The 23,648-nt window shown below is 38.7% G+C and overlaps 1 protein-coding gene across 4 annotated transcripts in view; it reads left to right on the plus strand.

The window, feature by feature from the left end:
• Positions 1-23,648, plus strand: part of PHLPP2 (PH domain and leucine rich repeat protein phosphatase 2) — a 75,826-nt gene that overhangs the window by 19,474 nt on the left and 32,704 nt on the right. For all 4 annotated transcript variants that reach the window (XM_042918368.1, XM_042918370.1, XM_042918369.1 and 1 more), the window contains exons 4-7: positions 14,175-14,365; positions 18,931-19,056; positions 20,376-20,530; positions 23,357-23,503. In XM_042918368.1, coding sequence (XP_042774302.1) covers positions 14,175-14,365; positions 18,931-19,056; positions 20,376-20,530; positions 23,357-23,503 — 619 coding nt within the window. The remainder of the gene's footprint in view (positions 1-14,174; positions 14,366-18,930; positions 19,057-20,375; positions 20,531-23,356; positions 23,504-23,648) is intronic.

Below are 23,648 nucleotides of genomic sequence, written 5' to 3' on the forward strand. Positions count from 1 at the left end.
ATTTAACAAATGAGAAAGCCGAGACAGAGAAGTTAAACTACTCATTCAAGATCATACAACTAGTGACGGAGTCTTTTAACACCTAACAATTTTTAATTAATATGACCCACTTATCAAACAATTGAAACAATAACTAAATGATTTGTGTCTATAGGCAAAATTGTTTACTAAAATCCCGTGCTCTCATTCCTGAAATTACTGATTAAATTTCTGTATACTTCTTTTTTCTTTTTTGTTGTTGTATTTACTTATTTCTAAGTAATCTCTGCCTCCAACATGGGGCTCAGATTCACCACCCTGGTACCAAGAGTTGCACGTTCTTCCAGAAAGCCAGCCAGGCGCCCCTCTATATACTTCTTCATATAACTCTTGTAACATAATAAAGTTGTCACAAGCCAACTTTATTAAATGCACTTCACCAAAGATTTTATGTATAATTTTTCATCACAACACTATTTTGTGATATGTTGTTCCTTAAAAGTTGGTATTATTTTATTTCCATTAATTTCTCTTCTTTGCTAGTTCATGGAAGAAAAATAGTTGCTAGGTTGAAAGTAAGTACTAAAATCCTTTAAGGTTAATTTGAGGAACACAACCCGTTTAAACCTATAAAACTTGGTTTAAAAAAAAAAAAAGAGCAACTTGGAGCAGTAACATTCTCGTTTTGTGATTGTGGTTGAAAGTGAATTCTTCATTATATGTTTTATTCTGGAGTGAAAGTTGAGCCTTAAAGTGCCAGCGGGCTCCTGAGCCATGGAGATTGCATTTGCACAGCTGTTGGCATCCACACATTAATTTTCTACCACAACCTGATAAACTACAGCATGCCCAGGGTCTGCATATACCCTTAGGACGATATTTTTAGTAGAGTCCAAAAGAATACCAGTTTTTAGTGCTTACTCTGTTTTTTTTAAATTTTTTAATGTTTATTTCTTAAAAAAATTTTTTTAACGTTTATTTATTTTTGAGAGAAAGAGAAAGAGCGTGAGGGGGAGAGGGACAGAGAGAGAGGGAGACAAAGAATCGGAAGCAGGCTCCAGGCTCTGAGCTGTCAGCACAGAGCCTGATGCAGGGCCTGAACCCACAAACCGAGAGATCATGACCTGAGCTGAAGTCGGACACTCAACTAACTGAGCCACCCAGGCAACCCCGTACTTACTCTGTTTTTAAGGGGAGGGGGAGTCTTTAACAAAGAACATTTCCAAAAGTGACCTCTGTTAATTTAGAGAAGCTAGTATATTTTGAGTGAGAAAATTATGTTTGGGAAAGAGGTGTTTAAAGCTAACTATATTTGAAATTAGTATATATATATGGCACAAAATACAAAAGTAAATATATATATATATATATATATATATATATATATATATATATATATCAGTAAGTGTATTGATTATCTATTGTCTATGTAATGATTTACCTCAAAACTTAGTAACCTCTCAGGCACCTGGCTGGCTCAGTCGGTAAAGCATGTAACTCTTAAATGTTTTGTTTTGTTTTTTAAAGTTTATTCATTTATTATTTCTGAGAGACAGAGAGATGGACAGGAGAGAACACATGTGGGGGAGGGGCAGAGAGAGCCAGAGACACAGAATCTGAAACAGGCTGCAGACTCTGAGCTGTCAGCGCAAAGCCTGATGCAGGGTTCGAACTCATGAACTGTGATATCATGACCTGAGCTGAAGTTGGACACTTTTTTTTTTTTTTTTTTAATTTTTTTTTTTTATTTATTTTTGGGACAGAGAGAGACAGAGCATGAACGGGGGAGGGGCAGAGAGAGAGGGAGACACAGAGTCGGAAACAGGCTCCAGGCTCCGAGCCATCAGCCCAGAGCCTGACGTGGGGCTCGAACTCACGGACCGTGAGATCGTGACCTGGCTGAAGTCGGACGCTTAATCGAATGCGCCACCCAGGTGCCCCTGAGGTTGGACACTTAACGGACTGAGCCACTCAGGTGCCCTAGTAAAGCATGGAACTCTTGATCTTGGAGTTGTGAATTCAAGCCCCACATTGAGTGTAGAGATTACTAAAAAACAAAAATAGATAAATAAACTTACGAAACAAAAACAAAAACAAAAAAACAGTGACGGGATGGGGCATCTGGCTGGCTTAGTCAGAAGAGTGTGTGTGACTCTTGATCTTGGAGTCATGAGTTCAAGCTCCACGTTGGGTGTAGAGATTACTTAAAAAATAAAATAAATAATGCCTTTCTCCAATTCTATTTAAAAAAAACTTGATGATTTAAAATGAATAAATATTTATTATCTCATATAGTTTCCGTGGGTCAGAAATCCAGGAGTACTTTAGTTCTGGTTGGGGTTGCATGAGATTGTAGTCACTCTGTTGGTTAAAGATGTAGTCATCCAGAAGCTTGACTGAGGCTTGAAGCATCACTTCCAGCCTGGCTCATTCAAATGGCTGTTGGTAGGTCTCAGTTCCTCACCAGCTTTTGGCAGGAGATCTCAGTTCTTTGCTTTGTAGACCTCTGTATAGGGCTGCCTGAGTATCTTCATGCCATAGCAACTAGCTTCCCTCAGTGATGAGACAGATGGACGGACAGACACAGACACACATACACACACACGCGTGCACCTACACACACACAGGGAGGCCTCAGTGTTTTTTATGACCCAGCCTCATAAGTCACAGACATTTTCGTCACCTTCTGTTTAGTAAAAGTGAGTCACCAAATATGGCCCACCCTATAGAGAGGGAAATTAGGCCCCAACTTCTGGAGTGAGGACTATCAAAGAATTTGTGGACATATCTTAAAACCATCACAAAAAACATGCTTCCCTTTCACCATGTTTCTTTAACGACTCCCATTCCTGAATCCAGAGACAACCACTGTTAAGGAAAGATATGTGTGAAATATTCTCTTAAAGCAAATAGCTTAGTAGTCATCTTTAAATATTTTGTGTGTAGAGTCTTTGATGAGTAAGGTTAGTTAGAATACAGTGTTATATGAGGCCAGGGTCATAAGGGCCAAAGTTCAAACCAGTTAATGTTGCTGTGCTTGCTGGGTCTAAAAGGTACCCAGTTCGCCATTATGCAGCCATTATGTAGATGTCCATTACCAGTCTTGCTGGAAAGGGAATTCTGGGGAAAAGTGAGTTAGTGGAATGACTGGCTCAGTGCAAATCATGATAAAAGCTGTGGAAATCATACAGTTGACTAAAGATGAGTAGGTAGCATGAACAATCACAGAAATTAAGAGAGCATGTTAATGAACTCTGTGTATGAGGAAAGGGAGTCTACAAGATGTGATTTGCTAGTGAAGTGGTAGTTTGGGGACTCTGTGGCTCAGCATGAGTCCCAGCCTGAGCATTTCTTTCTGTACCATATTCTGTGCACACATTGTTTAAGACCATTTTTTCCAAAGAGCATAAGCACAAACAAATGAAGCCAGATACAAAAGAATCACATGGTATGTTTCCATTCATTTAAAGTTCAAAAACAGCTAAAACTGAGCCATGTTGTTTAGAGATGTATGGCAGAACTACTGTCTGTCCATCAAAATCTGTTCTTTTCTTCCATAATAAGAGAATTAGAGTTGGGCACATTGCTGCCCAGCTATACCTCATTTCCCTGCCTTTCTTGCAGCTAGGTGTGCACATGTGACACACTTTGCTTCAGTGGTATGGAGTGGAATTGTTGTGCCACTTCAACACACCATTCCTAAAACTTCCCGCGCACGCTTCTCAGTGTCCTTCTGCTCTCCCATAGGCTGGGATGGCAGTCATCAGAGCAATATTGGAAGTCATGTGTTGAAAGTGATAGATCTTCCCTCAGCCTGAGTTTCTTGACGGAGGTGACCCCTGGAAACCCACAGTGTCTACTCTAACAGAGAGTTAAATTTCTCTTGTGCTTGAGCCATTATGTGCTGTTTGTTATAGTAGTTTATAACCTGCTATAACTAGTATAGGATACATACATAAGTGGCAGAAATATAAGGAAAGCAAGGACATTATTATTATAAAAGTTAGGAGAGTGGCTGACCTCTAGGGTGGGGGAAGGAGGACATGATTCCTACAAGTAGAATTTTTGAGTCAATACATATATATATTTAAAATTGTGACTATTCCTAAATTGCACAGGCGATACTGATGGATGCTTTCATCAGTAGTGTTTGAGAGTACTCATTTCCTTGTCCCTTTGCCAATATCAGGTATTATTGTTAAAATTATTCTTTGTCCTAAATTGTAAAAAATACTGTCTCATGTTAATTTGCATATTTTAAACTTTATTGTTAAACTATAGGAGTAATATATTAAAAAACATTTCATCATCCTTATACAATTACATTTATTATGGTACATTTCCTAGTCATATTTTATATACATATTTCACATTTATAATCATTGTGTCCATATATTTTTCCTTTGTAAAAAATTTAATTACACAAGTAAAATGTGGATATAGTTTGATTATCTAAGTGTTACAATGTCTTGTAATCATTATCTATAGTGTTTCAATCTCTTATACACCTCCCAGGTCAATTGACTGCTTAATAGATAACCACTGCTATCAACTTGGTGTATATGTATTCAGAGTTTTCTAACTTATATTCTTATCTAATAGGTATTTGTAGAAATATATTTTGTTTACATAAACGGTATTATTTGATACTGGTCTTCATGCTTTTTCACCCAACCATATGTTTTGGATCTTTCCTTAGCTGTCTTCTTCTTCTTCTTTTTTTTTTTTTCTTTAAGTTTATTTATTTTGAGAGAGAGAGAGAGAGAGCAAGCAGGGGAGGGGCAGAAGAGAGGGAGAGAGAGAGAATCCCAGGATCCACAGGATCCATGCAAAGCCCGACGTGAGGCTCAGACGCACAAAACTGTGAGATCGTGACCTGAGCTGAAATCAAGAGTCGGATGCTTAACCGACTGAGCCATCCAGGTGCCCCTCTTTAGCTGTCTTCTATATACATTTCTCTAAGTTGCATAGCACTGAATATCATGTGTGTATTATAGTTTATGTCGCCATTTCGCTGGTGATAGACGCTTACCGTATTTCCAGTTTTGACTATTGCAAACAGCATTATAATAAAATTGCCCTTTGTGCCCTTTTCTTCAGAGGAGATCTGTAAACATGAAATTAATGGGTCATTGGATATTTGCGTTTAAAGTAATAATACTATTGCGGAACACCGTATATCCCATCAGTATACCAGAGTACCACTTTGCCCACAATATCACCTTTTAATATTATTAGCATTTAAAATTTTTACTAATCTGATAGATAAAATGATGGTCTCCTTGTTTGAATTTTTCTTTCCCTGATTACTAATGTGGTTGAATATTGCTTGATATTTTCATTGGTTCTTTAGATTTCTTTGAATAACCCATTGATATTTCTGTGCAAATTTGTGTTTGTCTTTTTATCATATTGATCTAAAGGATGTTTATATTCTAAGTATACATCATTTGGATACTGTATTTGTGGCAAAATTTTTTTCCAGCCTGTAACTTGTCCTTAAGTTTTATTGTTTTTTATTCTGCAGAAGTTTTAGTCAGATTTTGAGTCTTTTTCTTTAATGTATTTATATTCCTTCCTTATTCTAGCTCATAAATGTATTCTATATTTTCAGTACTTTTATAATTTTAAAATCTGCATAAGATAGGGATGTAACTTTACTTTTTCTCAATGGGTAGGTAGCCATTTGTCCCAACAACATTTATGGAAGAGTTCATCCTTTCCTACTGACTTGAAATATTATCTTTATTATTTTTAAGTTCCTATACAGGCAGGGGTCTATTTTTAGACTCTATCCTATCAGATTGATCAATTTGTACTGTGCTAATACCAAAAATTATTTTAGTTAATATATCTCTATGATATATTTTGATAGCTGATAGGGAAGCTACCTTACCACTATTCTCTGAAAAAGGGAGATCTCTTGAATCAGGGAAGCCTTTATGAAGAAGTAGTATTTGAGTTGGTTCTTTAAAAATTGACAGAATTTCATTAAGCCGAAAGGAAAAGGAGGACCTGGGTTGGGAGATTAGACACTTCAGTGTTCTGTGAATCACAGATAATTTGAGTCCAGATTGTTCTGGGCATTGAGTTCAGTATCAGGAGCTTAGTCTTTGTTTGGCAGATGATAGCAGGAAGTGAGAGCATCCAAGTGAGCCAGAGAAGGTGAAGCTGGGACCAGTGTGGACAGTAATTCAGATGTGAATTAATAGGGGTCTGAAATGGGGAATGGGAAGGAATTGTTCCTGTGAGAGACTTTTTGAAGGGATAATCAGTAAGAGTTGATGGCTGATTAAAAAGGGGAGTTGAGGAAGGGAACCTAAGAGTTGGAGCTGAAACTGAGTTTTTGAGCCTGGCTGACTTCAGGACAATATCAGGACTTGAGTTATGAAAAGGAGTTGTTCATGGGGATGGTGATGACTTGGTTTTAGGAATATTTCATTTTAAGTGGTGACGAGTATCCTGTTGGAGGTGTCTGGCAGGTAGTTGGAAATGTGGAACCAGAGTGTAGGAAGTACAGATCTGAGAGTCGGGTACATGGGGATGTTAAAGCTGTGTAAGTTGTTAAGATACCTTTTTTTTTTTTTTAAGTTTATTTATTTATTTTGAGAGAGAGAGCACCTTTGAGCAGGGGAGGGGCAGAGAGAGAGAGAGAGATTGAGAGAGAGAGATACCCAAGGAGGCTCCACAGTGACAGTGCAGAGCCTCATGTGGGGCACGAACTCATGAACTGTGAGATCATGTCCTGAGCTGAAATCAAGAGTCAAGTGCTTAACCAACTGAGCCACCCAGGTGTCCCGGAAGATTAAGTTATCTTGAAAAGAATCCTTGTATGTAGGAAGAGAAGGAGGCTTAAGGCAGGCACAACTTTCATTATAATAACTAGCATTTAATTCCCCTCCTCTATGCTGAATGCTTTATCAAGTGCTGAGCGCTCTGTTTCCTTGCTTCATGTAATCCTTATAGTCCCATATGGAGATGTTACTATTCCAGAGAGGCTATAACTTGCCCCAAATAACAGAGCCAGGAAGCAGATAAATCTGTTTGCTTCTAAATCTCACCATTTTAACTTCTAAGATACTCCACCATTTAGTTTTTGGAGAGAGAGTTTAGAGGAGTATGAGGAATCCATAAAATGAGACCTGGGAAGGGTTAGGAGTCATCTCATCCAACTCCTTCGTCTTAATCTCAGGAAACTAAGGTCTGAAGATGTAAGGGGATTTGTTGGGGATCATGAAACCCAAGGGTGGAATTGCTTTAGTCACCACTGCTTTGCCAAGTTTTCTAGTGGAGTACTTCAAGTAGTTTTCTGTGTTGTATGGGAGCCTACTGCAAGTTTGAAATTTGTTCTGAGCTTTCCTGTTTTGTTCTTTAAATGGAAGTAAATATTTTATTTTTACCTCCCAACCTGTTAACCAGTGTTTATTTGTTTAACTTTTTATTTGGAGCTAACTTTAGATTTTCAGAGCAGTTGGAGGGATAGCACAGGGACCTCCTGCACATCCTTCATGCAGTCATTTGAATTGTTCCCATATAAATAGTGCTTCCATTTTCTCTGGCTTCTCTCAAGACTTTTTCTTTGTCTTTAATTTTCAGCAGTTTGATGATGTAGTGTCTGGGCTTGAATGTCTTTGGGTTTGGGGTTCACTAGACTTCTTGAATCTATAAGTTTGTATTTCACTTGGGGAGTTTTCCCCTATTTTTTCAAATAATTTTTTAGCATTGCACTCTTCTCTCCCTTTGGCTCTCTATCCCTCCGTTGAATTTTCATTTTTGGCATGCTGCTTGGGAACACATCCCGTTTGTATACCTCAAGGGTGAGCCCAGGGGTTCATAGGGAACTTTATGGGGTCATTTTCCAGAGCCCCAATCTCTTTGTGATTTCCTGGGACTTTATTTAACCTGCCCTCTTGGGCATTTCCTACAACTGCATCCACACAGTCCGGCCCCCAGTGAGACCAAAAATTCAACAGGTTTTCCGTCCGCTGTTTGGGACTGCAGATCTTCCAATCACAGAAGGAAGTTCACACACCTCAAAGTTATAGGTGCCTGTGTCCCCCACTGTTGCAGCCACTCCTGGAGGCTGGGACTTGAGAAAATGAAGAAAAGGTGGGGGAAGGGAAAATGAGGGATTTCTCCCACTCTCTCTGAGTGTTCGCAGACCCTTTTAACACTCCTCAAGGCAGAGCTTTCCACACCAATGCCTACTTCTGGCTCTTGGGCTTTCTCGAGTCCTGAGCTGGGAGATGTCAGAGATGGAAAAATGATAAACTTACTACACTACTGCTTAACTTACTACTGCTTAGGTTGTATTTGTAATTATGTTATTTTTCCCTAATCTGCCTGCTACTGTTTACTTTTTGGGGTCCTCATACAGCGGCTCCGTGCATTCTGTCCAGGTTTTATAGGTGTATTTAGTGGGAAAGACAGGGCTGGGGTGTGCTTTCTCCATCTTACTCAGACTCTGTATGATTTCTTTTTTAATAATTTTTTTGTCTGAGTATCATTGTGATCTCATGGGCTTGTGTATATTTGTTGTGACTCATTTTGGCCATTACTGGTTGTGGTTTTTTTTTTTGCTCAATTTCTCCCTCGTGGGAGCTTTTCACATTGGCTTTTGTCCTTCCAACATGACCCCAGTTTTTGATACACCCTGGATTTTCCATTAAGTTCTGGCACAGCAAGATGTCCTAAGTTCATCTTTTCATTGTCTGAATCAGCCCAGGAATAGACTTTTTCTAAGGACTCCTGGTTCATATTAATGAAAAATGATATTGAGAGATTATACTCTGGGCAGTAGAAGAACTCACTGCTACAGGGTTGCCCTTGGTCGTTTTTTTTTTTAGCAACTTTTTAAAACTATAAAAACAATCTACTTTCTTTATAGAACATTTGGAAGTATACATACATGAAGAAATGAAAATTATCCCTAATTTTCCACTTAGAATCTTGGCTTTTGAGATTGTAAAACAATTTTTTAATTAGAACTGTTACACATTTCTGAATACTTATAAGAACTTTTTCGTTCTGTTTTTTGTCACCTTTCAGAAGATCAGAGACTGGAGGCACTTTGGATGTCTAGCAAATACTCCAAAATTAATAATAAAACAGAATGTTGTTTCGTGTATAAATAACTTATCCAAAACAAAATTTAATGTTTCCTTCTGAGAGTGGTGGTGTATAGATTCAGGAGTTTTCTCTGTAATAAAATAGAACTAAGGCAAAGAAAGAAGAGACTCAGAATTATCTATCAATTGTTAAAACATCTGTTTCATGTAAACTTGTAAAAAGATCATTAGGCAATTTGGAAGCCTGTTAAACTATTATAAAGTCCCATTTTTACATAATTTAGCCAACTTTGTAGTAGGTGATGCTGTTAACCAAGATGGGGAATCTAAAATCAATTAGCATTTTGGGGTGAATCATGAGATTTAAAAAACAAAAAACAGTTTTATTGAGATATAATTCACATACCATAAAATTCACCCTTTAAAAGTGCTATTTAGTATATTCAGTGCTTTTTAGTATATATAGAGAGTTATGCAGCCATCACCACAGTCTAATTTTAGAATGTTTTATATCACTGTAAAATGAGACCCCATATCCATTAGCAGTTATTCTCCATTCCCACTTCCAGTGCACCCGGCATCCACGAATCTACTTTCTGTCTTTGTGGATTTGCCTATTCTAAACAATTCATATAAGTGGAAATAATATATACTTGACTTTTTGTGACTGGCATCTTTTACTAAGCATAATGTTTTCAATTCTCACCCATGTTGTAGTATGTATCAGTACTTCGTTTCTTTTTATGGCCAAACAATATTCCATTGTATAGATGATGCCACATTTTGTTTATGCATTCATCAGTTGATGACATTTTGGTCATTTCTACTTTTGGGCTATTTTTGTGAACAAACATTTGGGTATAACTATTTGTGTAGACGTATGTTTTCACTTCTCTTGGATAAAGCCGTAGGAGTGGAATTGCTGGATCTTATGGTGACTCCATGTTTCAGCTTTTGAGGAACTACCAGACTGTTTTCCAAAGTGGCTGCACCATTTTATCATCACCCCAGCAATGTTTGTTTACATCCTTGCCAACACTTATCCAGTGTTTGTTTTTTTCGATGAACTCGTATCTTCTTGTGGTTTCGATTTGCATTTATCTAGTAACTAATGAGATTGAGCATCTTTTTATGCGCTTGTTGGCCTTTTATATATCTTCTCTGAAGTAACACCTATTCAGATTCTTTGCCCATTTTTTAATTGTGCTACTTGTCTTTATTGCGGAATTGTAACAGTTCTTTGTTCTGGGTACAGGTCTCTTATTTGGTATATGATTGGCAAATATTCTTTCCTGTTTTGTGAGTCATCTTTTTAATTTCTTGATGGTGTTTGTAGAAGCACAACGGTTTTTTGTTTTGTTTTTGTTTTTGGATGAAGTCCGTTTATCTATATTTTCATTTTTGTCATTTATACTTTGTTTTAAATCTTTTTTTAAAGTTTATTTATTCTGAGAGAGAGAGTGTGGAGGGGCGGGTTGAGAGGGAGGGAGAGAGGGAGAGAGGGAGAGAGGGAGAGAGGGAGAGAGAGAGAGAGAGAGAGAGAGAGAGAGAGAGAGAATCCCAACCAGGCTCTGCACTGTCAGAGTCCGATGTGGGGCTTGAACCCACAAATCTCGAGATTGTGACCTGAACCGAAATCAAGAGTCGGACGCTTAATCAGCTGAGCCACCCAGGTGCCCCTGTCACTTATACTTTTGTGTTGATACTTAAGAAACCTTTGCCTGGGGCGCCTGGAGTGGCTCAGTTGGTTAAGCGTCTGACTTCAGCTCAGGTCATGATCTCGCGGTCTGTTAGTTTGAGCCCCATATCAGGCTCTGTGCTGACAGTTCAAAGTCTGGAGCCTGCTTCAGATTCTGTGTCTCCCCCTCTCTCTGTCCCTCCCATGCTCATGCTCTGTCTCTCTCTGTCTCTCAATAATAAATAAACATTAAAAAAAAAGAAAGAAAGAAACCTTTGCCTAATCTAAGGTCACAAAATTTATTCCAGTGTTTTAGTTTTAGTTCTTACGTTTAGGTCTACAATCCATTTTGAATTAATTTTTGTGCATGGTGTGAGGTTAGGGATCTGACTTTATTCTTTTGCCTGTGGTTATCCAGTTCCAGCACCATTTGTTGACAAGATTGTTTTTTTCCTACTGAGTTATCTTGGCACCCTGCTCAAAAATCAGTTGTCCATAAGTGTAGGTGTTTATTTGTGAATCCTATTACAATGCTGTATGTCTGTCTTTATGTCAGTACTGTATTTCTTTTTTTTTTAAGTAATCTCTGTACCCAACATGGGGCTCAAACTCATGACCCCGAGATTGAGAGTTGGATGCTCTTACCAACTGAACCAGCCAGGCACCCTGAGTACTATACTTCCAATTTTGTTCTTTTTCGAGATTGTTTTGGCTATTCTGAGTCCACTGTATTTCTATGTGAATTTTAGGATCAGTTTGTCAGTTTCTTCCATGAAAGCAGCTGGAATTTTAATAGGGATTACATTGCTGTAAATCACTTTGGGGAGTTTTGCCATCTTAACAATATTTAAGTCTTCCAGCTCATGAATGTTGGACGTCTTCCATTTATTTAGGTTTCTTTTCATTTCCTTCAACTATATTATTTAGTTTCACTGTACCAGTTATGCACTATTCTTTTTGATGCAGTTAGTTTCTTTTTATTTATTTACTTTTAATTTATAGAGAGAGCGCACAAGCAGGGAAGAAGGGCAGAAGGAGGGAGGGAGGGAGAGAGAACCTTAAGCAGGCTCCATGTTCAGCACAGAGCCTGACACAGGGCTTGAACTCATGATCCTGAGCTCATGATCTAAGCTGAGATCAAGAGTTGGATGCTTAACCGACTGAGCCACCCCAGTGCCCCAGATGCAATTCGTTTCTTAATTTTACTTTTGAATTGCTTATTCCTTGTGCATAGAAATACAATTTATTTTTCTAAAAATTTTTTATCCTGCAACCTTGCTGAAATCATTTGTTGGTTATAATTGTCTTTTTAGTGGCACACTTAGGAATTTCTGTATACAAGATCATATCATATGCAAATAAAGATAGTTTTATTTCTTTCTTTCCAGTCTGATCCTGGAAATTTGAGGTAAATGGGAACATCTGTTGGACATGACCAGCAGACAGTTTGATATGTGAGATTAGAACCAAGGGAAGGGAAGATTGGGACAGGAGATAGAAATTTGAGGGCCATTATCATCATATGAATAGTACAATTTGGAGGCTGGAAACAAAATTGAAGTAAATTGAGTAAATAGAAGGTGAGGTAACAGAGATAGCTAATAAAGAGGCACAAATGAGAAGAAAAGAGCCTCAACAAGGTAAACTTAGAGTTTGTCAAAATATATTTTGTGGGCCATCTGCATTTAAACTACTTGGAATAGATGTTAAAAAATACATTTTCCTGGGGCGCCTGAGTGGCTCATTCAGTTTAGTGTGACTCTTGATTTCAGTTCAAGTCATGATCCCAAGGTCTTGAGATTGAGCCCTGTGTTGGGCTCCACACTGAGCCTGAAGCCTGCTTGTTTCTCTCTCTCCCCCCCTCTGCTCTTCTCCCCAGCTTGTGGTCTGTCTCAAAAACAAAACCAAAAAGACATTTTCCTTTGTTACATCCTAGGCCGTACAAATTAGACACTCTGTGAATGGGTCTCAGCGTCCTTCAGTTTAAACTGTTGTCACATAATAACTCTTGGGCACACAGAAATGGGAGAATCGCTGAACTGAAGGAATTCTACAGTTGAGACTGAGAGGGTATGGGAGAAAACTTGAATGCTTTTGTAGCTTTGAAAAGAACAATAAGGAGGGTGGAGTTGAAGACTGAGAAGAGACAAATTCTCGGAGAAAGGTGGGGTTTAGAATATAGATGAAAGGCCTGGCCTCACATAGAAGGAGAAATGGCTCTCGGGTAGGGCTAGTGTTAGCATACAAAGTTTGAGACCTTTTTTTTTAAATGTTTTTATTTTTAAGAGAGACAGAGACAGAGACAGAGCACAAGCTGGGGAGGGGCAGAGAGAGAGGGAGACACAGAATCCGAAGCAAGCTCCAGGCTGTGAGCTGTCAACACAGAGCCCGACGCAGGGCTGGAACCCATGAACTGCAAGATCATGACCTCAGATTGACCTCAGTCCCCATTTCCTCAGATTATATGTGGGAAACACATAGTTAAAGGGGCATGATACACAGGTTCCATAATCGTGTAATAATATCAGGTATGGTCTAATTTTCTCTATTCCCACTTTATTGCTCTTTGCAGTATCTCATAATAGTGCTGCTCCTGTTCGTTCCTTTGTAGAGTTACTTGTCTGTTTTTAGCTGTGCTTTAATCAACAACCTGTCTGCTCTCATAATGTGCTGTTTTGTGCACTATATCTCAGCCTTAGGAAGATTTCTGTTGGGGAGGGAGCATACTAAAAAAGAAGGATCTTGTATGATATGAGCTTCTGCTACCGTGATTGGGATAGTTGACTGAAATATCAGCCCTAAGCTTTTCTGCACAAGAAGCAGGAAAATGGAACAATGTGTACAGAAGTAGAGTGCTTCCATAGTTATTTATTTCTTCCTTCTAGAATAGACTCGTCTCAACAGTAGTGGCTGTCACTTACTCAGTACTTCTTTTGTTACCTAAAACTATGCTCCGTACTTTAAATTATCTTAATTTTTTCATAATGAAATTCTAAAGATAAGTAGTATTAAGATCCAAACTGTATAAATGAGGAAAGTTAATCTCAGTGAAATTAAGTAGTTCAAAGAAACAAAAGTAAGTGGCAGAACGAGGATTTGAACTCAGGTTTACGTGTCTGGCCCCCAGGTCTATGATCTTAGTCACTTTGCCATTTTGCTTTTCTCTGTGTTCATGGGAAATAGGACTGTGTTAGAAGAATAAATAATGGCATCCAAAATAAAATCTTGTTCTTAGCCCCAAATTCACAGTACTCCCGTTGTATAACTTCAGCAATGGGTAACATTTTATGACTGAGATCTTACTTTGTAATACTTATATTGGTCACTTAAATCTGTAAACAAGGTTGCTGTGTATTGACACACAATACTTTCTTTTTCCCTTATAGTAGTCTTATACTAGTTTAATTGTGACTTCTGAATTTTTTTCTTCTGTTTTGTTTTCTTTTCAGAAAAACCATGCCAGATGGATCATCTGGATCGAATCCTTCTGTCTGGTATCTATAATGTACGCAAGGGAAAGACCCAGCTGCATAAGTGGGCTGAACGCCTAGTTGTTCTCTGTGGTACCTGCCTCATCGTTTCCTCAGTAAAAGATTGTCAAACTGGAAAGATGCACATTTTGCCTTTGGTTGGGGGAAAGGTAAGACTCGTAAAAATGGAATTATTCTTCTTTTGTTTGATCTTCTTCATTAAAATCACATATGCTTTTCAGCACTTTCCTCACATCTTTTTATTTTTTTATTTTTATTTTATTTTTTTTGAAGATTTATTTATTTAGCTAATTTCCACACCCAACATGGGGCTTGAACTCATGACCCCAAGATCAAGAGTTGCATGCTCTTCTGAGCCAGCCAAGCGCCCCTCCCCACATCATTTTAAAGAAGCAAGTACGAGCATGTGTAAAGATTACACTGTAGAGGCATCTGGGTGGCTCAGTTGGTTGAGCGTCTGACTCTTGACTTCAGCTCAGGTTACCATCTCATGGTTCATGAGTTCAAGTCCTGCATCTGGCTCTGTGCTGACAGTGTGGAGCCTGTTTAGGATGCTCTCTCTTCCTAAACGGTCGGTGAGTTCGAGCCCCGCGTCGGGCTCTGTGCTGACAGCTCAGAGCCTGGAGCCTGTTTCGGATTCTGTGTCTCCCTCTCTCTCTGCCCCTCCCCTGTTCATGCTCTATCTCTCTCTGTCTCAAAAATAAGTAAACGTTAAAAAAAAAAAGTAAAAAAAAAAAAAGATTGCATTACAACGTTGTTTTTTAGAGTTGTTAGGTCCGGAAGAAGCCTACTCAGCCTAATTTAAGCATAAAACTGGTTTATTTACATCACAGATTCTCTGGGAGGTCAAAAGGTATCCATACCACAAATTTCTTTTCTTCTTTTCTTTTCTTTTCTTTTCTTTTCTTTTCTCTTCTCTTCTCTTCTCTTCTCTTCTCAAAATATTTATTTATTTATTTATTTTTGAGAGAGCACAAGCAGGGGAGGGCAGAGAGAGAGAGAAGGAGACACAGAATATGAAGCACACTCCACGCCCTGACCTGTCAGCACAGAGCCCAACGTGGGGCTTGAACTCAAGAACTGTGAGATCATGAACTGAGCTGAAGTCAGACGCTCAACTGACTGAGCCACACAGGTGCCCCCATACCCCAAATTCTGCTGCAGAACCCATTTGTTGATGATACCTCTGCCTCCACTGCTAGCCACTGGATGCTGCCATCGGTAACACCTGGGTAGATCGAGGATGCTGCCCTGCCAGCTTCCCGCCAGCATCCATTCCTTAAACAGATTGTCTCCAGCTTCTCCTTTTCCCTCATTTATACTAAAATTCAGAGTCTGGGATGGTCACAAGCCCCTCTCCAGCAGCCAGGGAAGCACACTATTTCTTGTCTGTACTAGAGAATTCCCCACCCTGGGCAAGGAGTTCAGCTGCAAGTCCATCAGACTGACAGATGACTGGAAACAGATATATTAACATTTATATGAAGCTATACCTCATTTTGTTTCTTTTATTTTTGATTTTGAATATCATAAAACAGTCTGAATTTGAGAGAGCTTCCAGACAAAACTTAGTGAATTCATGCGTTGAAACACCCAATCTGCTCCAGGTACACAATATATCATCTATAAATGTAAAATAAATGTAAAGGTAAAATATATATATTCAAAAGGTAAATATACAGTTTTAAATATACAATATCCAAAAGGCACAGTTGGGCTTAGGAATGTAGAATAGAAGTGCATGTGGTGAAATGGTCTGAATCTGAGGGCCTGCTGGGTTCTGGGCCTGGAAGGTTGTGGCAGCCCAAATGTGTAGCTCCTCTTAAGTATTTGGGTTTAAAAGTCCTCTACTTATGAGGGGAACCTGGCCCAGGCTTAAGTAAGAGATGAGTGGTATTCTGCCCCTGAAGGACTGCTGGAAAAAACAAAAACAAAACAGCCCAAAACTGCTGTTAACCACTGACTGGAACCAAGTCTTGTTGTCGCTATTGTCCTAGAGAGGTGGAAGGACCCATTTATGTGGCCCATAACCAGGAAATGAATAAGCTGCCACTAAATGAATGTGTATACTTCAGTATCAACCAGGAGGCAGAAACCTACCACTTAGCAATATAAGACCTGGTTCTGGTCTTGGGGGCTGAAGGATAGAATGAAGAAAATAGGTTAAAAAAAAATGCCCCCCCGCCCACCAGAAAGGAAGAGAGAGAGAGAGAAAGAAAGGAAGGAAGAGAAAGAAAGAGAGAAGGAGGGAGGGTGGGAGGAAGGAAGGAAAGAAGGAAGAAGGAAGGAAGAAGGAGGAAAGATGGAAGGAAGAAAGAAAAAAGAATACAACAAGGGAAAGTAAATTCAAAGGGAAGTTTTAAGAAATAAGAAACAATGATGAGTGCAGACACTGATAAAATATGGTGGTAAAGTTAATATTAATTGTAATAAGTTTAAACTTTTTTTATATTTTAAATATAAATTTAAACTACTAAAGCTCAAACTACCCTGAGTGATATTTAAGATGTGGTGGTATGTTTAATAAGTAACATGTGATATAGTCTTGGAATAAGCGGATAGAAACACCAAATAACGTTCAACTTCATTAGAAAAAAAAGTGTGAATTAAAAAATGTTAAGGACAGCCACTAAAAAAAGTAGAGTGGGAAAGGGGCCTCTGGGTGGCTCAGTCATTTAAGCATCGGACATAGGCTCAGGTCATGAACTCACAGTTCGTGGGTTCAAGCCCTGCATCGGGCTCTGTGCTGACAGCTCAGAGCCTGGAGCCTGCTTCAGATCTGTGTCTCCCTCTGTCTCTGTTCCTCCCCCACTTGCACTCTGTCTCTCTTTCTCACTCTCTCTCTCAAAAATAAAGGTTAAAAAAAAAAGTAGAGTGGAAAAAGAGAATATAAAAAGTTCTTTGATGCCGGGCACCTAGGTGGCTCAGTCAGTTAAGCAACTGACTTCATTTCAGGTCATTATCTCACAGTTTGTGAGTTTGAGCCCCACATTGGGCTCTGCATTGACAGCTCAGAGCCTGGAGCCTACTTCAGATTCTATTTCCCTCTCTCTCTGCCTCTCCCCTGCTCGTGTTCTCTCTTTCTCAAAAACAAATATTAAAAAAAAAAAAAAAAAAAAAATTCTGTAATGCTAAAAGAAGACAGAAAAAGAGTGGAGAAAAAGGAACACAATGATTAGCATGGTAAATTATCACAAATTATAGTGATAGAGGGGTACCTGGGTGGCTAAGTCGGTTGAGTCCAACTTTGGCTCAGGTCATGATCTCACGGTTCGTGGGTTTGAACCCCGCATCGGGCTTTGTGCTGATAGCTCAGAGCCTGAAGCCTGCTTCAGATTCTTTGTCTTCTTTTCTCTCTGCTTCTCCCCCACTCATGCTCTGTCTCTCTCAAAAATAAATATTTTTAAAAAACCCACAAATTTTAGTGATAGAAACATATCTAAATCTATCAATATTCATAATAATTGTGATTGTTAGATTCTTATTTAAAATCTTAGTGACCACGAGATCATGACCTGAGCCGAAGTCAGACGCTTAACCGACTGAGCCACCCAGGCGCCCCTCCTTTGCTTTTTTTAAACAGCTTGATTGAGATTTAATTCATGTACCATATAATTCACCCATATAAAGTGTACAGTTCAGTGGCTTTTAGTGTATTCACTGTTTTGTGACCATCACCACATCACCCTGAAAAGAAACCCTGCACTACTTAGCCATCATCTCCCCATTTCTTCCCTAGTCGTGGGCACCTACTAATCTACTTTCTGTCTGTACAGATTTGCTGATTCTGAAGACTTCATATAAATGGAATCATACAGTATATGGTTGTGACTTTCACTTCACATAATCTTTTCAAGGTTCATATAGTGTGCAGCAATATCTTCTGTTTATGGCTAAATAATATTCCACTGAAATATACCACATTCAGTGTTTTTACGCATACCTGTTGATGGATGGACATTTAGGTTGTTTCTCCTTTTGGGCTATTATGAATAGTGCTGCTCTAATTCATGTGTAAGTTTTTGTATAAATGTATGTTTTGAGTTTTCTTGAGTGTATATGTAGGAGTGGAATTGCTGGGCCACATGGTAACTCTATGTTCAACCTTTTGCGGAATTGCCAGACTGTTTTCCAGAGTGGCTGAACCATTTTACATTCCCACTGCAGTGTATGAGGGATCCAGAACCTGCTAATACTTGTTATCCAACATTTGTTATTTTCTATTTTTAACTTTAGCCCTCCTAGTGTATGTGATGTGGTGTCTTTCAATTTTGATTTGCATTTATCTAATAAGTAATGATGTTGAACATTTCATGTTATTACTGGTCATTTCTCAAGTCTTCTTTGGGGAAGCATCTGATCAGATCTTTTGCCCCGTTAAAAAAAATTTTTTTTAATGTTTATTTTTTGAGAAGAAACAGAATGTGAGCAGGGGAGGGGCAGAGAGAGAGGGAGACACAGAATCTGAATCAGAATCTCAGAGCAGGTTCCAGGCTCTGAGCTGTCAACACAGAGCCCAATGTGGGGCTCGAACTCACGAGCTGTGAGATCATGACCCGAGCTGAAGTCAGACGCTTAACCGACTGAGCCACCCAGGCGCCTCTCTTTTGCCCCATTTTAAAAAATTGACTTATTTTTCTTGTTACTGTCCTTTGCTCTCTGACTAGGATTTTTTTTTGTCTTGGTCCTGGTTTTCTTGCCTCCTCCTCCTCAGGTGGAAGAAGTGAAGCGACGGCAGCACTCCCTTGCATTCAGCTCAGCGGGAGCCCAGGCTCAGACCTATCATGTCAGCTTTGAGACATTGGCTGAGTGCCAGAGATGGCAGCGACAAGCGTCCAAGGTGATAAGCTGTCAAATGTCTTGATGTGGTGATAAGAATGTAAAAGCCCAACAGAAATGTATCTTGAAGCTGAACTCACTCAAAAGAGAGTGAATTGTAATTCTTAGGTATCTTCCTTTAGGCTCCTCTAAGTTTATAATGAATGAAATAATAGAATTCCACCCAGTCCTTAACTTATTATTTATGTTTGCATAGTACAAAATGTATTCAAACATGTTTTCAGGTGCATTTTACCTTTATACCATCTCTCTGGGAAGAATTGAGACACAATAAGATTCAAATCACTTTCCCTCCACCACTGTGGTCAGGGATAGATGGAGCCATTCCCTAATTCCTAGACTAGTCCTTCTTGGTCTGAATATATTTAGTACAGCTGTGATGAACCACTTTAAATTTGAACTTATTATGGGACATGACCTGTGATCCTGTTACAAACCATTGTTCCGCTATGCTGAGGATAATTAGCTTTTCAGCATAATTTCTGCTTTTTAATCTTTAAAGATGCAGTGCTCTAAAATTATATTGCAGTTTCCAAATTTTCTTGTTCTCCCAGCTATCTTTGCAGAATTTTAGCACTTTTTTCTTTGTGGAACTAAATAGTTGCATAAAGTATTGTTTTAGTATAATGAGATGCCATAAAACATGAATAACTTTTCTAGTGATTTTGTTTGGTTTTTAGACCAATTTTCACAACCTATCTTTTATTAGCAGACTATTATAGAAATAAAAACTTGTTTTGGTTTTATTGAATTTTCTGTACTTCTATTGTAGTGGTAATGAAATCTGTTCTGAATAAACTAATCTCAGTTTTAAATAGCTGTTCCATTCTTTTGACCTTATAAGAGAAGTTAATATTTTTTGAGCACCTTTTGCATACTAAGCAGTGTGCTGTGTGCTGAATTTATTTTATCCTCACAACAGAGGAAGAAACTGCACTAGTAAGTAGCAGAGCCTGTGGGTACAAAAGGCCATGGCTTTCAATATCACACAGCCTGCCAAAGTTTTGTATAGTTATTTTGAATCATCTTAACTTCTTGCATGAAATGTTAACTTTTCCCCTTTATGATTTTTTTTTTTCCTTTTACTTACAGACACTTTACAGCTTACACCATTGTGTGTTTCAAGCAGCTTAATGGTTTTAGGAAAAAGGAAAAATGAACTGGTTTTTATAAATGAGTAATTGGATCTCATTACCTTTTTTTCTTTCCCATTGTTAAAATTAGCACTTTTTTTATAAATGGCATTCCTTCCTTTGCTGGGTGAGAGACATTTGTTCTGCTGCTCTAGCTGAGATGGCTCTTCTCCTTGACCCTATTCAGGTGGTGTCCCAGCGAATCAGTACTGTCGACCTCTCGTGTTACAGCCTTGAGGAGGTTCCTGAGCATCTCTTCTACAGTCAAGATATCACCTACCTCAACTTGCGACACAACTTCATGCAGCTGGAAAGACCAGGGGGCCTTGACACTCTCTACAGGTATGTGGAGAATAGGTTTCCAGAATAACTTACTCAAACCAAATCGTGATCACTGTCTTAGTTGTACCTGAAGGTGAGCATGCTTATCATCATACACATATTTGAAAATTTTCTCTATTTTGAAAAGGAGTAGAATTTTTATTTATGCTTTATTTATGCTGTTTTCTTTTTTTTTTTAAGTTTATTTATTTTGAGCGAGAGAGAGAGCATGTGCGCACAAGTGAGGAAGGGGCACGGAGAGAGGATGTCAAGCAGGCTCCACACTGTCAGTGCAGAGCCTGACACAGGGCTTGAACTTACAAGCTGTGAGATCATGACCTGAGCCAAAATCAAGAGTCAGTCGCTTAACCTACTGAGTCACCCAGGCGCCCCTATTTATGCAGTTTTCTTACTCCCCCTTTCCCTCCATAAGACAGGAGATAGATGCAAATATTCTGTTACAGAGGCCACAGTGTGCTGCCATTGAGCTAGACAATCTTGTTATATAATTCACTGATAGTGACGCCTGATCTGAAGCCAGGGTAAATTGAGAGATTGAGTGTATGGCAAGTTTTTGAATCCTAAGTATCAAACTTAAATAACTTAAAGGAAATAGGCCTAATTTCAAGAATTCCACTCCCAGTGTGGGATTTTTATCTTTGCTGTGTGCCTATTAACACTAGCTTCTAAGCCTTAGACAACTATGAAACTTCTCCCCTCTGATAAAGGAACCATTCCACTCCTTAGGGACTATGGCCCATATATTTTCCATCTTTGTTAGAATATATTCCCCATTCCCTCCCTCCACCCACGTTACCACCCTCCTCCCTTTGAAAATGGATGGAAGAGGATTGCTTGGGTGGCTCAGTTGGTTGAGTGTCTGACATCAGCTCAGGTCATGATTTCACAGTTTGTGAGTTTGAGCCCCACATCAGGCTTGCTACTCTCAGTGCAGAGCCTACTTTAGATCTTGTTTCCCCTCTCTTTCTGTCCCTCCCCCACTTTTGCTCTCACTCTCATAAATAAATAAAACATTAAAAAAATTTTTTTTAAGTAAATATTTGGTATAACTAATTGTCTGGGCTTGTGAGCAAGGGAGAAATTGGACATTAAAGAATTCAGATTACATGGTGATTAGAAAGATAATACACATTGAAAGTACGTATTTTAGGGACACCTGAATGGCTCAGTCAGTTACATATCTGACTCTTGATCTTGACTTGGGTCTTGATCTCACAGTCGTGGGTTTGGGCCCTGTGTTGGGCTCCGTGCTGGGCATGAGGCCTACTTAAAAAAAAAAAAAAAAAAAAAAGTACATATTTTACTTAATAATAATATTTCTAAAATAATTTTTTTTTTAATTTTTTTTTACGTTTATTTATTTTTGAGACAGAGAGAGAGCATGAACGGGGGAGGGTCAGAGAGAGAGGGAGACACAGAATCTGAAACAGGCTCCAGGCTCTGAGTTGTCAGCACAGAGCCCAATGCGGGGCTCGAACTCACAGACTGCGAGATCATGACCTGAGCCGAAGTCGGTCGCCCAACCGACTGAGCCACCCAGGCACCCCATTTCTAAAATAATTTTGAGAAAGCACTGTATTTTTATCTCATCTGATGTGTTTTACAAAGTTTTTTAGATTTAAGCCTATATTTAGTAATGAGATAATACTTTTAATTATATTGTTATGTAAAAACAATACAAGCTATCATTTTAAGTGAGTTTCTAGCATTTACTAGTGTTTTCTTCTGAGTTGCTGTGAAAATAGGGTTTTATCTAATTTGAGGGCTGTATTAGGAATTCTGAAGTCAAGGCACCAAGCCAAAGGAACAGTCAGTACTCAAGGTCAGGACAATTGGAAATCAAAAGTTGAAAATTTGGAAGAAGAGAGCGTTAGAGTGAGGTACCAGTGACTCAAATCTAGGAGCAGGTGATACGGATCGGTATCATGGAAAACACCACCTCAGCCTTACCTTCTTGCACTAGTATAATCATAAGTATAATATTCCTAAGTAGAATTAGCAGAGTGATTCCTTTAGATCCAGTTTATGATGATATTATCTCTAGTTAAGATGGCATAGATACTTTTATTTCTAGGAACAAAACAGAAGCATTAAAAATTACTATTTCATGTTTTATGTTAGATCCTATTACAGTAAAACTCCATTAATACATACATACTTTAAAGCTCTAAGTGGCCCATTCATTTCAAGTGATATTTGAGCCAATATAAAATTCAATATGTAAAAAGAAGTTGCTTATAATGGGATTTGATGTACATATTTGTTAGCTATTCCTGTGTGCGTTGATGAATTGTTACAAAATTTTATATATTACATGTAGAAATTTCATAAAGGAAGAGGTTTTAAGCATATCAATAGGACTTTGATATGAGATTTTCTTTAAAATTTTCTCCGTTTTTAAGGAGAAGAGAGAAGAACTCCCATTGCACTAGACCTGATTTCCCTCATTGTATGGTCCCAGTGTTAGGCATCTTAGTGTCTGTGCTGTACTCAATGTTTGGCAGGTAGTGAGTGCTCAACACATATTTGTGGAACAAATTCTGCAGTGGACATCTAAAATGATGGCTAGGGTGCCTGGGTGGCTCAGTCGGTTAAGTGTCTGAGTTTGGCTCAGGTCATGATCTCACGGTCCGTGAGTTCGAGCCCTGAATCAGGCTCTGTGCTGACAGCTCAGAGCCTGGATCCTATTTCAGATTCTGTGTCTCCCTCCCTCTATGCCCCTCCCCCACTCACACGGTCTCTCAAAAATAAATAAACATTAAAAAAAATTTTTTTTAATAGATGGCTTTTTCATTCAGCAGTATAATTTGTACCTTTGCTTTTTAGATTTTCTCAGCTGAAGGGCCTGAACTTGTCCCACAATAAACTTGGGTTGTTTCCTGTATTGTTATGTGAGATTTCTACCCTGACTGAGCTCAACCTCTCCTGTAATGGATTTCATGACCTACCAAGTCAGATTGGCAATCTGCTAAAGTAAGTATCTGACTTTTGCTAGACTCATTTTTTACTTGCAGAGTAAGGAGCTTGTCTGGCATTTGGAATGAAGGTAGTCCCATGAGCTCTTGCAGTGAAATTAATCATGTAAGTCTGAGGATTCTAGTCAGCAGCAGTTACTTGC

The sequence above is a fragment of the Panthera leo genome, chromosome E2, assembly GCF_018350215.1.
Source record: "Panthera leo isolate Ple1 chromosome E2, P.leo_Ple1_pat1.1, whole genome shotgun sequence".
NCBI classification, from domain to species: domain Eukaryota; kingdom Metazoa; phylum Chordata; class Mammalia; order Carnivora; family Felidae; genus Panthera; species Panthera leo.